Here is a 14974-nt window from a genome sequence, read left to right as displayed (position 1 = left end):
AAGCGTGTAAATACAAGCAGTCTGTCACGTCTGCACTATAGGTCGAGCCTGTGTGTGTGTCTGTGTGTGTGTCTGTGTGTGTGTGTGTGTCTGTGCGTGTGTGTGTGTCTGTGTGTGTGTCTGTGTGCCTGGCACAAGCGTCGTGGTGACGTCACCGCCACTTAGTGGTGAATGGCGGTTGTTGTTATTGTGTCTGTGTGTGTCTGTGTGTGGCACAAAGTGGGGATGACCCTGCTGAGGCTGCGGTGTTTCAAATTTGGAAGAAGTCACCCCCTGTGAGTGGCTGGCTGAGGTGCCATCTGTTGAGGAAGTACTGAAGGCGATCCGGAGTCTGAGACCAGGAAAGGCACCGGGCAGAGATGATCTCCCAATCGAAATACTGCGGGCGGGTGGCGTTTGTGCACAGACTGCCCTACATGACATCATAACAACAGTCTGGACCACTGGACGGGTTCCACAGGATTGGAAGGATGCCCTGGTGGTCCCCCTCTTTAAGAAGGGGGACCGCACAGACTGTAACAACTACAGGGGCATCTCACTCCTCAGTGTGCCGGGAAAGGTCCTGGCAAGGAGTATTCAACATCACCTTGCCAGGCATGCTGAGGAGAGGCTTGCAGAGCCCCAATGCGGTTTCAGGAAAGGGCGGTCCTGCACAGATGCCATATTTTCTGTCCGTCTGCTACAGCAGAGGTGTAGGGATTTCCAACAAGACCTACATCTCTGCTTTATTGACCTGGTCAAGGCCTATGATACCATCAGTAGGCCTGGGCTCTGGGTTGTTCTTCGTGCTTTTGGAGTCCCTGACCCCCTGCTCACGATCATTAAGGACCTTCATGATGGTGAGCGGGCACGGGTAAAACTACGTGGCCGGGAGTCAGAGCCATTCCCTGTACACCTTGGGGTGCGACAGGGATGTCCTCTGGCTCCCACATTATTTAACATCTATTTTGACCACGTAGTTCGTGAAGCCTTCAATAGCTGTAAGGGGGGAATCTCCATTTGGTACAGATATAATGGGAGGCTGATCGATGCCCGGGTGCGGTCAAGGGATGGCTCCCTATTGCTCAACCACGTTACGTATGCCGATGATTTGGTAAAAGCTGCTCATTCAGAGGAGGAATTGGAGACGCTGTTGCTGAGACTGGAGCGTGCCACTAAGAGATGGGGCCTTACCATCAGCCCCACCAAAACTAAGCACCTGCCTGGGTATTTTGGACCATCGGACACTCCACCCCCACAACTCCCAATCGGTGATGGGGCAATTGTGGAGAGAGTGGAGAGTTTTCCATACCTGGGTAGTGTGCTTATGACCAGCTCCAGTTTAACAGCAGAGGTCTCACTCCGAATCAGTCGAGCGGCAATATCTTTTCATCTGTTGCGTAACGCTGTGTGGAAGCTACCTGGTCTGTCGCTCCGCACTAAGCTTCAGGTCTTCTCGGCCACGGTCATTCCCTCCCTTCTCTACGCTTGCGAAACGTGGACCCCCTTAATGGAACATCTTCGCCGGTTAGAAACATTTAGGCTAGCCTGCCTGCAATCCATCATGGGTTTAACCAGGCTGGATTGTGTAAGGAGCTCACAAATCCTTGAAAGATCTGGGCAAGGTCCCATCGGTGAGTTCCTCTGGCAGGCAAGGCTGCGTTGGCTGGGTCATGTAGCCCGCATGCCCAGCCACCGCATGCCAAAACAGCTTTTGTTCGGCCGGATCGAGGGGGCTAAACGGGCGTGGCATGGGCTAGAGAAGAGATGGAGTGATGTGGTACAAGAGGACGTGGAGCTGAGCGGACTTGCCGATGACTGGTACCAGCAGTGTCAAGATCGGCCTCTGTGGAGGAGGCTCGTGAAGGACGCTACTGGGCAGTTGGAGGCAGTCGCCCTCCAACAACAACGGAGGGCGGAGGAGCGACGCTCACAACAACGAGCGGAGCGCCAGGTGGCTAAAGCACAGCAGGTTAGCACAGTAGGGGGCACAGGTGGTGCATCAGCCAGTATTCTCAGTCAGTCAACCTGTGGCACCTGGGTCTGCCCCGTGACCTCCTGCCAGCGGGCGTTCGACACTTCACGTGGCCTCAAGGTGCACATGGCCTGGCACAAGCGTCGTGGTGACGTCACCGCCACTTAGTGGCGAATGGCGGTTGTTGTAGCCTGTGTGTGTGTGTGGGGAGCGGTAGTGTAGTGGTTAGCGCGCTGCGCTATGAACTTGGCGACCCGGGTTCGATTCCCGCTCACGGCGAACACCAGTGACGAATATCTGAACTGGTCCTGAGCTTCCCCTAGGTCGACTCAGCCTCAAATGAGTACCTGGTGCAGTGGATAAAAACATTGCCACTGGGGAGACAAAGGCGGTCGGGCTTGGCGCTGGCCACCCACCCCCCGTGTTCCGTTCCGGCCTTCATAGGTGCTCGCTAACATCACTTGCCCCCACAGTCTGTTAAGGCTATACGGGGGATCTTTGTCTTTGTCTGTGTGTCTGGATGCTAATTAATTATTAGTTTTTTTATTTGGGTCAGTCAAAGGACAAAAAAATGAATCCTTGTGGAGGAGCTTCGTCCCCCCGATAGCCCCATCCCTCAAAGCAGCCGCCCCCCTCGTAATTCATATTATTACTACTTTATTTATTATTACCTTATTTATTATTACTACTTTATTCATTATTACTACTTTATTTATTATTATTACTACTTTATTTCAACACGGGTTAGTGCAGCACACAAAGTGATTGTGGCTTGAGCCACACAAATTATTCAACGTGTCAATCTTCACTGTAAACGGAGGTTGTATTTGTAAAGTCAAGATTATATAATTTGTCTGTCCGGTTCCTGAATAAATAAGTTTCCGTGATAAGCAATGTGCAAGAATGTACATTGATAAGAACACATTTGACAACAATGCCTTGGATGTATATGCTGTTTGTTGGTGTTCATAGGTCTTCGAATTACTTTATAAATGTACAACTACTGGTCTCTACATCTCCTAAAGACTTTATGAATGCATAACTCTTGACAACAAAGGATGTATACATTTGAGTGAATTTGAAACAAAACATTTAAGATGAACAAATCAGGATAATCAAAATGGCACAATCGACAAGAGAATAGGGCGGTGCGTGTTTGTTGTCTTGCACAGCAGATTGATGGGAGGCTTTCAGAGCCACTGCCAGGGTACGGAGTTTGAGATCCTGCGATCACACCTCGGGGTAGAGACAACTGACTAATAAATGTTGTCTCCTCGTAACCATCTCAAGGCAACTACGCGACCAGGCAGATGTCAAATTCAATATTCGTTGCCTTTTTTGCCTTGGCATTTATTTATTTAGTAAGTATTTTATTAGTTTATTCTTTGTTTCATTTTTCTTTTTAATCACTTCATATCTATATTTTTGAGGAAATGGCTCTCAGAAACTGGGTTCTCATTGGCGAGTGAAAAAGAAACCAGGAGGTGATGTTCCATCTTCGGAGAACAACTCGCAGGAGGGAATAGACGAAGCACAATAATAATGTTTATATGACAATTTTAACAATTCTCAGCCAAGCAGAAGCGTTTGTATATTTACGTATATATGCATGATAAAGAAGCAACTTCAACATTATTTATTATATGACCATTATTTAGGAAAGTAATAATTTTGACAGAAATTGAGACCCCCCCTATGAGTGCTATAGAACAAATACAGACACTGAAAATATTGCGACCGATATTTGTGAACAGCTGCCATCTTATTTGTGTGGTGTGGATAAAAAAAAAACCTATATATATTTTTACCATGTAAGGTCCACTGAGCTATAAAGCTTTTTTTTCAGAAGCAACCTAGCCACAAATGATAGTCCAATGAAGTGGCTTATCACGTCGGCATTTTTAGCAGCCAAATACTCTAAACGCATGATTCTAAATGTGAAGGGAAAAACCGGAGGACCCGGAGAAAAATTCACGCGAGCACCAGGCGAACATGAAAACTCCAAATATACAGGCATCAGGGTTGGGATCACAATAATTTGGACTGTAACGTCTTTGAAAGACTGCCCTCAAAAAGAGGACTGTCTGGTAACACCAGGACAGGTGGCAAACCACAGCTGGAAAACGCCTTTGAAGTTCATGCCGTTAACGTTATGATGGTATCGTTATAATGAAAACGCGTTGTTATAAGTTAAAACGGCGTTACCGTTATGATGGTGTCGCCAGGCAAGGCGTCTTCGCCCACAACGGCGCTGTACACGTGCCGGCTGAACTCTGGCGCGTTGTCGTTGACGTCGGTCACGTTGATGTTCACCGTGACGACGCCGCTCAGCGAGGGCGTTCCCCCGTCGCTCGCCTGCACCGTCAGGTAGTAGTCCCGAGACGTCTCATAGTCCAGGGCCTTCTCGACACTGATCACACCTGGCACACGCGCGCACCCGCGTCGTGCGCGTGAGATTCGGCTGTACGACCGGCGCCGACCGAGACCGCCGACCGAGTCTACGTGTCCACGTGGCTCGCACGAACGTTGGGAGTCTGCTGCACGTCCCCTTCGGTGGTCCCCGAAACCGGTTCTGAAACTTTTAACTTCATGTTAGGGGGCCTAGCGAGCTACACGTATCTTGAGAATAAACAAATAGCTCACAATTTTGGGGAGAGAGGAAAACTACAAGGCAATGCACTGTCTTGAGTGGTGGATTATTGCACGACTGTTAAACACTGGGACTTTTAATCCTGCGATTCCACAGGAAAGCAATCTCCAGAAGAGGATGATGATGATGATGATGTCTGGGAACACCAGAATAGAAGGCAACCAAGGGGTAGGCTGGCCCAAGCACTTTTCATTTTACATATCGTATCAGTACTTCTTTCAATACATATATATTTTTTAAATCTTGGAAAGCCTCGCTGAGGCTCAAGACTTTTTTTCCAGGAGCATCCTGCATCAGAATATTTGGTCCATTTCATATTGATGGAAGTCAGGGTACCTGGGGATAACGCACCCATAAAATGGAATAACGCTATAAACTATAAAATATTTGTTATTGTGTCAGGTAAGGCCCACTGAGCTATAGAGCTAATTTTCAGAAGTGACCTGGCCACAAATGATGGCTCAACAAAGTGGCTTATCACGTGGAAATTTATAGCAGCCAAATACTCTAAACGCAGGTTTCTAAATGTGGAGGGAAAAACCAGATGACCCGGAGAAAAATTCACGCCAACACGGGGAGAGAGACATGCAAACTCCAAATATACAGCAGGCGCCAGGGTCGGAATCGAACTCACGGACTCCTGAATACCAGGCGAGGTAATTAACATCTCATTACCGTGGTGCCCCATGTGTATGCAGAGGGGTTTACATCCCACTTGCTTTACTGCCACATTTTGATCCAGCTACTTGCAGCCAAAGCCCAACTAGCAGGATAACGGTTGCACGCCACCACAATTATCCTTTACTTACCCAGGAAGGCTCCTGCAATGTTATGTGTGGCCAGTTTCATATTGCTATCTAATCACAACAGCGAATGTTTAAGATCAAATTACTACATGGCATCCACATCACCTGCAGTCGTAATTTATTTTAATGAAAGGAAAACCAAATGTATATAATTATCTATACACGTGAAAATAAACTGCTATATTTATAGCATCTATCCGTGCATGCTCTTAGAAGTATTATGCAAATGTATTATTAACCAAAATGGGCTGAAGGGTGGGAAAGTTTAGCTGTTAAACATTTTCCCAAGTAAAGAGATTTGAGGGATGCAGCTTGCAATGATTAAATACTGTAACAATGTATCATCTGTGCATATTGTTGTGGTTGAAAGGTCTATATTTAGAAGCATGCGTTTAGAGTAGCTGGCTGCTAGAAATTTCCACATAAGCCACTTCGTTGCTTCTGAAAAAGAGCTATACAGCTGAGTGGGGCCCTTTTCGTTTAGTTACTAACACCATGGCAAACATGGTGGAGGGTTATAGAGACGAACCTTCAAGTAAATATATCTTCACACGTTCGAGCGTGTGCGTGTGTGCACAGTGTCACTGGACAAGCTTAAGCAGCTGTCTAATTATTATTCTTTAATAACGGACATCAACCTCCTTGACATTCAAGCATTTAGAGGCACGCACAGGAGACGCAATCCATCACGGTACGCCTCGAGCGTTCTCTGCGCATCAACCGCCCTGCATGCGCGAGGCGGCCACCGGCTGGGGGCTTGAGGGGTGGAGGTCGCGGGAGCGCTGCACAGACGGCACCCTCCGAAGACCCCTCGCCATCGAGCCCCGCGACTGGCAGCAAATGCGGTTTACATGTAGCACATTTGCATGGAAGCAGTCCGATTTATACTGAAGAAAAATATAGACGTGGATTAATGCAAGTGTTTGTAAGGAAGGCAATTTCACGTAACATTTGGCTGAACAAAAGCCAAATTGCCTTAAAATTGTTGCTCTTGCCAACCTTTTCTCTGCGACAACGAGAGGCGCCGGTGTTGCAGGTTCATTTCCTAGTTGTTCACAACCATGATATTAAATCCTGCCGCTCGACAGATATTGCCGGTGATTTCAGAAACACAAATTTCTAATGTAGGGATAAAAGAAAAACGATGCAATTGCAACACAAAAAAAACACCCTTTCAGAATGTGCACAACCTTTGGAAGTGAAGATTGCAAATTTGTGACAGAAACATACGTTATCAAAGTCTGTATTTATTTGTATTCAACGATGGCCATGGGTGGATGAGAATCGTCAAGTGTAACGACTGCCCACCAAAGATCAAAGTGTGACGAGGCACACTTAGCTTGTCTGAATTAAGATGCAGACCAAGTTAATTCAGCGTTTATCTGAGACCGCGGTGCCCCAAGGAAGACCGCGGTGCCCCGCCTTTAACCGTCGCTGGCTCTTACCCAGCTTCTGGTCGATGCTGAACATGCCGTGCTCGTTGCCGCTCACGACGCTGTAAGTGACCTCCGCGTTGGCGCCCGCGTCCTTGCTGATGGCCAGCACGGAGAGAACGGCGGAGCCCGGCGCCGCGTCCTCCGGCGCCGCCGCGTGGTACTCGCGCTGCTCGAAGGCCGGCGGGTTGTCGTTGACGTCCAGGACGGCCACCGAGACCCCCACGGTGGAGGTGAGGGGTCGGAAGACGTCCCCGTCCTCCGCGCGCACCGTCAGCTCGTACACGGCCTGGTGCTCGCGGTCGAGCGGCCGCTTGAGGCTGATGATGCCCGAGCGTTCGTCGATGGCGAAGTGACCCCCGGCCGAGTCCAAGAAGGAGTAGGTCACCTTGCGGTTGAGCCCTGCGGCACGGACGGGGGATCAGAGAGGGGCCCGCCCACGAAGGAAGGCGCGGAAGCCGCCTCTCGTTTCGTTGGCACCGTTGCGGCGCCCGTAGGCGGCTTGGTGCTCTCGCAATTCGCTCGTCAGAGCCCGGCGCGAGAGGCCACGGAGGGTGACAACGGAAAGAGCGTTGGAGCTCCGCCTCGGCTAATCTCTGAAAGATGGACGGCGCCAATCGAAGTGCGCCAAGTCTCTTGTGAAATTACGGGCCGTGTTTTATCGAATGCGCAGTTGAGTTGTATCATTTTGAAAAACTTGTAAAGGTACCCCACATATTAAACATCACCTTCTTCTACCGCACGCATTGTGTATCACAGCAGGCAGCCGTAAAACAGGAATGTAATTACACGTCTCGATTTCAGCAAGCAAGCGAGCGCACATCCTTCACCCTTGCCAAAATGGCAGTTCTTTCAGGATTTACAGCAAGGGGGCAAACTTCACACACAACACCACAACACGAATTATGAACAGAGCTGCAAGAACCAGCGATCACCGTAAAGCCGCCTAGTGAGTGCATGACCTGAATAGAGTCCAACAGCCTTGGTAGGTGGAATAAGATTCAAGATATCTCAGTCTACCAAGAATAATAATCAGCCACGGTCAACCTACTGCTGGATATAGGCTGCCCTAAGCCCCTACCATCTCTTCTGATCCTGCGTTGCAATATTACAAACAATAGGTAGTCACATCTGATCAGGAAATATTATCAGAAAGAGGACCAACAGCGAGAGAAAACTGTGATATTAATGATAACTTCTATAGCACCGTAACATGGCGAGCCATTACAAAGAGCACTATGCAATTATTACTAAGAAGAAAGCGATGGGACACATAACAAGAGAGAAGGAAGACAAACGCCAGTGTTATACGAGACCAGCGCGACTTGCAGCCCCGTAGAATCACGTGAATTTTACTGTGGAAATACTTCCAATGACAATGAAAGGAAAGATTATGATGATAACGATGATGACCAAGGCAATAAATATGACAATTGTTATGATCATCTAAAAAACAATGATGATTAACAATGATGAGTCTGCAGAGCTCCTGGGTTCAAATCCAGGTAGCTGCCTGTGATTGAAAAGGCCTCTTAAGAATGGTTCGTTGATGGTCACAGCTCCGTCATCATCGAATACACAAACACATCGCGTTACATTTGGTTCTGCACTTAAATTGGCTAACTTCCAGCTCTGAAAATTCAGATACGAGTTTTGACGCCATGCGACACACATTATCCTCGTATGCAGAGCGGGTGAGAAAGTGCTCCCCTCCCCCGTCAGGATCAAAGGTCGCTTCAAAGGGATCTCAAGAGGCAGCGCTGCGGTGTCCGCCTGTGTGGGCCGTTCGCTAACACGACGAGCCACGCTGCGCTGCTGCTACTGTGCTGGAGAGCCGAGCGAACACGAAGTGTTCGTCGACGCAATGGTGGCGGCGCCATCGGGACACGAAACCGTGGGGGAGAATTGCGCACGCGTGCAAAAAAACCACCACAAGCACGCATGCACGCACACACACACACGCATACACACGCGCGCACACACGTACGCACACACACACACGCACACACACGTACGCACACACACACACGCACGCACGCACACATACACGCACGCACGCACACACACGCACGCACACACGCACGCACACACGCACGCACACACACACACACGCACGCACACACGCACGCACACACGCACGCACACACGCACGCACACATACACGCACGCACGCACACACACGCACGCACACACGCACGCACACACGCACGCACACACACACACACGCACGCACACACGTACGCACACACGCACACACACACGCACACACACACACGCACACACACCACACACGCACACACCACACACGCACACACACGCACACACACACGCACACACACACGTACGCACGCACAAGGACGACGGCGTCACCCGCCGAGCGTCGAGGCCGCGGCGGCGGCGGCGGCGGCACGTACCCAGGTCGGAGTCGGTGGCCTGCACGCGCGTGAGCAGCGTCTCCACGGCCGTGCTCTCGTACACGGACACGGCGTAGTGCGACGCGGGGAACTGCGGCGCGTTGTCGTTGACGTCCTCCAGGCTCACGAGGATCTCCGCCTGGCAGGAGCGGCCGCCCCCGTCGGTGGCGCGCACGCTCAGCGCGTAGGCCGGGACGGCCTCGCGGTCCAGCGGCGCCAGGGTGAAGAGCTCCCCTGCACGACGCGACGGACGCGCCGTTGACACGTCGCGAGACGTTAACTACCTCGCCTGGTATGCAGGGGGTCGTGGGTTTGAGGCCGACCCTGATGCCCGTATATTTGGAGTTTGCGTGTTCTCCCTGTGGTCAGGCCGCTTCTGGAAAGAGCGATCTAGCTCAGTGGGCCTTACCTGGTAAAATTTAAATAGTTCAGTTATGGTTTAGTTTCTCTTTGGCCGAGGCTGCATGTTACCTTTCGACAGGTGCTGGTTACGTCACCATGCTGTACCACGAATGTTTGTTGCCAAATACATACTTGGCATCGATGATGGCAACAAGCCTACCACAAAATCACCCAGCCATGTGCCCGATGCCATCAGATCTTAGAAGCTAAGCTGAACCGAGCCTGAAGAGTGCTTGGAGGGATGACCGTCGTGCAGTATTACAGGCTGCAGGGGTGTATTGTGGGTAGTAAAGGATGGTACGGCAAAATCCATTGTTGCACTGCAATTCTACGTTCCCTTGTCAGATAGAGGAACGTGTAGATCCATGCTCAGGTGTGTGTATGTTGACCTTCTTTCACACCGTACATAGCCAACCGTGCTAATCGGAGGTGGGTCACACGGGCCTAGCCACACTTAACCAAAGTGTTGCTGAGACTGCTGGATGACAGCCGTTTCATTTTACCTATCGGCCACTTTGAGTTGATTTTGTTTAACCAGGTGAGAGCTCCAGAGACGAGGACAGTCTTGGGCCACCAAAATGGCAACAGCAATAAAATGGTAGAACAATGAATCAGTCGAGGAAAGACGCACGCACGAACGCGTACACGCGCACGCACAGCAAACTGTCGTGCGACGGCTCCATGCCTTACCCGTGGCGGAATCCATGCGGAAGTGCTCTGCTCCAGGCCCGTGCAGCGTGTACTGGATGGCGGCGTTGGCACCGATGTCGGCATCCCGGGCGGAGACGAGCAGCAGGAAGATCCCCGGAGCGACGTCCTCTGCCACGGCCACGGCGTAGAGCAGCTGGGGGGGGGGCGCAGCGGCAGTGCACAGGAGAGACGGCAATAATTGTTAGCGCACGCGCACGTACGTATGGCTGGGGCGGCTGCTCACGCGCAAAGACCTGCACCAGGCCACACGGCTGGGGTGGCCGAGAAATCTCTTGGCTCAGTGAGCACCGGTTCACAGAGAGCCCTGCCACCTGATGACGCAGGTGGAGACCATTCTATGCCGCTTTGACGATGAATAGATTCCGTTGCCATTACTCTAAAGAACCTTCATCATCCACTGAATCACAATAATGGATGGCTATAGTATTTAACAAGGATATATATAGCAGGGAAAGTCCACGTGTACAAAGACTGCTTCGGGAGAATACATCACGTATTTACGTGCGCACGCGCATTGTAGCCGTGCATAATTGGCGTTTACACTTGTGTCGTGACATCACGGACACCCCGTACATGTGGGTGTAGTACCAGCCCTAGAGGGGCACGGTGAGCGCTGAGTGACACCACGCTCAGCGTGCAGTGCTGTCCCCTATATGAGGGGGTGTGAGAGTGCCGGCCATGAATGGGGTTAATGTAGGCCATGGCACTCTGGTTGATCCTGGAAGGCACCTGACGGGTAAAGTCTACACAGGGGCCCCAAGTGGGGGCTAGGGGTGGTCACGTGCCGGGGCGAGATCCTGCTAGAGGATTTGAGAAGGTGGTCGTGGCCAAGGGCGGAGCCAGCCACGACCAGGGAGCAGATAAACCGGGTCCCCAGAGGGACCGGGAGTCAGCGTTGCTGTTGTTATCCTGAAGATCTACGTTCTAAGTTCTACGTCCGAGAAGAATCACCAACACGTGGACCTGGACCCAAGCTGGGGTCCTGTCCATTGTAGCTACTCCCAGTGCAATTAGTGTAGTGAGCCTGGTGGTCCACCACCATAGGCTGTTATCTGGTAAAGGGGCAGTTACCCCTTTGTGTTGGTATCAATAAATGTGTTGCCTCCAAAGCGTACGTCTGCGACTCAGTTGGATTCACTACACTTGCATACACTCAAGCTAACGTCATTTTAACTGACAGGATAAAAACTAATTGCATATTGCAATATTGGCCACCGCATTAAAAAATGCCACTCAAGTTTACTTCATCATAGTGGGGGAATCAAAAGCTCGCCAGTTGGGCGCCGCACAGGTTTCACCGCTAAATCCTGGGGACAGCGGAGAGCATTTTAAGGGCAGCCAAACACCGCCACGGTTTTTGGGCTTCACGTGGCGAACGAAAACAAAACAAGTTGGTGGGAGAGTAAAAAAAAAAAGGTTAAAAAATGAATCGCGGTTGCATCCCGCCCGACGATGGCGGACACGAGGGGGGAAGCTGTGCATCAGATATGCAGCAATCCGTGTGTGCCACCCAGCCGGGCTTACGCGAGTGTTGGCGCACAAGGGGGCATTCGGGCGAGGGATCTTGGCGAATTATTTTAACAGTCAATATCCCCCACCTGAAATTGCTTTTGGATTCAGGCAACAAAAAACCCCCCAACAATATCTACTGTCGATTCTCAGCGCTGAAATGAAGCCACGCTAAATAAATTGGCAGACGAAAGACTCCTTTGTGCGAACAACATCGGCCGCTCAGCACAATCCCTTGTGTGTTTGCTTGCTCAGATAACCCCCCTCTGCTGAGCTGAGAGAGTTGCCTCTTGGCTAATATTTCAAAAAGACAACTTACTGCTGAAGACGATTTTTAACTTTCAGTTCCAGGGCAGCAGGTTTGATATACACTCAGTGGCTATTAATGATCACACTATCTGTTCACCTGCCTATGCTGTCTTCACTAAGTGGCAGAATGGGTATGCTGTGTAGGTCGAGTCATAAACAGGTTAAGGTGGGGGATACGTGTGGGAGCTTACAGCTTTTCCAAATCATCTAAAAGGTTGAAATTGTCAGCAAACTTGAGCTGAGAGAGCACTATGCAGGGGACCGATGTTTACCTTATATGGATGCAATTTACTCACCAACTTATTTTGGCATCTAAATATTTTCAACAGTGTTGAAAATGCAAAAGCCCAAGAGAGAGTTCAAATGAAGCTATTTGCTTTGGTAGTTTAATGCGCCAATCTTTCTGTGCTGGACTTCCGCATAGGCTATGGTTGTTGCGACGCGTCTTATTTTACACTACTGAACCCCTCTAGATGGTATTTTGCCTACTCTTCCACACAGACCACATGTTTTGGAAGAAGAACGAGCACCCAAACTTCACCCCACCACACATGACCTGCCGATAAACTAACGGTAGTGTACTAATCTATACCGCTGGGTGGACGGAGGTGAGCTGCATTTTTTTCAAATGCCGAATTACTTCAACTGCGTGCATACCAAGACACGGCATGCACGCGCGTCAAACTTCTCCCGCACCGTACGTAGCCAACCGCGCCAATCGGAAGTGTGGGGGGGGGGGGGGGGAAGGACAACAAACTAAACGCACAAAGCGACGGCCACGGACAACACCGGCGTGCATGACCCATGAGAGACGGGCACGGTTCTCGGGAGCGCCCTCCCCCCCGTACCTTGTCACACACGGGGCTGTTGTCGTTGGCGTCCAGCACGGCGACGTCCACGACGGCCTTGCTCACAAACGCGCCGTCCGTGGCCGTCACTTCGATCTGGTACCGGTCCCTCTCCTCCCGGTCGACGGGCTGCTTCAGGTGCAGCTTCCACTCGCCCTGAATGTAGCCGATGGCGAACTGGCCGAGCGGGTCGCCGCCTGCGGTGTGACGCGGACGCACGCCGACTCCGTCACACTCCGACATCGCCGTCGCCGTATTTCTCCGTATCGCGCCTCGCAACAAGGACGCGGACGCACGCCCCGAAGCGCCGAAGGAATTGAGGCGCACGATTGAACAGAGCGCTGCACGTGTGAAGTTAGAATCGTATCAAAGTTTCCAACGACCAATAATGTTGGTTATACACTGGAACGCATAAAAAGCGAACACAGAACAACTAATTTGTCCTGAAACAATATGATGCTTGAGATATATGGAAATTTTACAAGGCTTTAACAAGGCGACTTTTCAATTTCCTGTTAAATTGGGATACATGTTCATCGGAAATTATTTTAATTCTCTGGGAAAATCTGAGTAACTTTTTGAGGACACCATAGCATCATTATTGCTCATTTTCGCTTCAGTTCTACTGGGATTTGAATTCTGAATCTCAAAATCTTTTGAATGTGAGTTGCTCTCTAACCACCATGCAACCTTCATGGTGTTTAGCGATCAGCTACCGATTGTAGCATACATTTTTTTTTTATAAACTTTATTTTACAAAGAAACAGAACAGTGACCGTGCATTTAAGTTCCCTCAAGGAGAAAAAAACCTGTTTAATTTGGTTTTAAATAAGCGAGTGCATTCAGGACACCTGTCAATACATCCCACTTGAAGCCGGTTGAAGGTCAATTAAAGAAAGTCCACTCTCATTATCCCAGAGCAATTCCGTTGTTTACCGCAGCAGTGACACCGTCATTCGAATCTCTATAACCGTTATCATCTGTGGAAATCCACTGATTAATGCATTCATAAATGCGTTCAATACACTGAGCTCGTGTGCATTTTCCTTTTTTTGCTAAAAATCCTCATGGAGTAAACAAAGTACAGTGTGCAGTTTCCTGTAAAGCCCAACGGACGCAGGTTCCACTGGTCACAATTTTGTCCAAAACAATTTACGGCTTCTTGTCATTGACGTTGACCCTTGGCTCCCAGTCGAGGCACCCAACAGCTGACAAAAATCAAGGTGATGGAAGCCCACAAATCCTGCTGAGCGTTCCGTCGCCGTCACCTCGCAGCGCACAGACAAAAAACACTCAGCACGGTCACCCCACTGTGACTTTTCAAAGCTGTGGCAGAAAATGTTCAAGACTCAGTCAGACCATAACGCCCTCCTGAGAGTTGGAATAACAAGGCTAGGACAAATTTTTATTTAAAGCTTTCGTGACTGCAGGGATTCATATTCTTGGTTCTTTCGGTAAAGTCACGTAGAAGGGAAACAATAAAATAATAAAAATATAAAACAATAAAATTCTCACGACGTTTCGACTGCAACACAAGCAATCATCATCAGGTGTGAAAACCACAGCAAGAACATTTGAAAAAAGTGGCGGTTATTTTTAACGTTAGCACCACGGAGAGCAATTTGACAGTTTGTTCAGATGGACGAGTCCATCAATGTTCGAAAAAGAGGAGACGAAAATAATGGATACGGTTTGAAAGCCACCGTAAGCGTGAACAATCAATTAAGACCCGAAATGGTTGATCAAATGCTTCCAATGATTGCCAAGCCAGAATCCATCTTCTCGGTTGAAATTGTCTCTGTGTTTGTATATGTGGATAGCCTCATGAACGAGGCTATCCACATAGAAGAAGAATTCCCTCATCAAGACTCTGCACCATAGAGCCCAAAGCATATCCGACCAGGAACATATAGCCAGTGAACTCAAGCACGTACACCA

The 14974-nt window shown here is 49.7% G+C and overlaps 1 protein-coding gene across 5 annotated transcripts in view; it reads right to left on the bottom strand.

Annotated features, from left to right (window-relative positions):
* LOC116943524 (protocadherin Fat 1-like) overlaps positions 1-14974 on the bottom strand; it is a 262019-nt gene that overhangs the window by 43213 nt on the left and 203832 nt on the right. For all 5 annotated transcript variants that reach the window (XM_032956433.2, XM_032956428.2, XM_032956432.2 and 2 more), the window contains exons 13-17: positions 13037-13233; positions 10350-10503; positions 9258-9491; positions 6856-7245; positions 4160-4374 (exon numbers count right to left, since the gene is read on the bottom strand). In XM_032956433.2, coding sequence (XP_032812324.2) covers positions 4160-4374; positions 6856-7245; positions 9258-9491; positions 10350-10503; positions 13037-13233 — 1190 coding nt within the window. The remainder of the gene's footprint in view (positions 1-4159; positions 4375-6855; positions 7246-9257; positions 9492-10349; positions 10504-13036; positions 13234-14974) is intronic.

Source organism: Petromyzon marinus, chromosome 18 (genome assembly GCF_048934315.1).
Source record: "Petromyzon marinus isolate PM22_M1 ecotype Great Lakes invasive population chromosome 18, UKy_Petmar_22M1.pri1.0, whole genome shotgun sequence".
In the NCBI taxonomy this organism is placed as follows: Eukaryota; Metazoa; Chordata; class Hyperoartia; order Petromyzontiformes; family Petromyzontidae; genus Petromyzon; species Petromyzon marinus.
The sequence above is the reverse complement of the archived record's forward strand: the minus strand, read 5'-3'. Positions and strand labels throughout refer to the sequence as shown.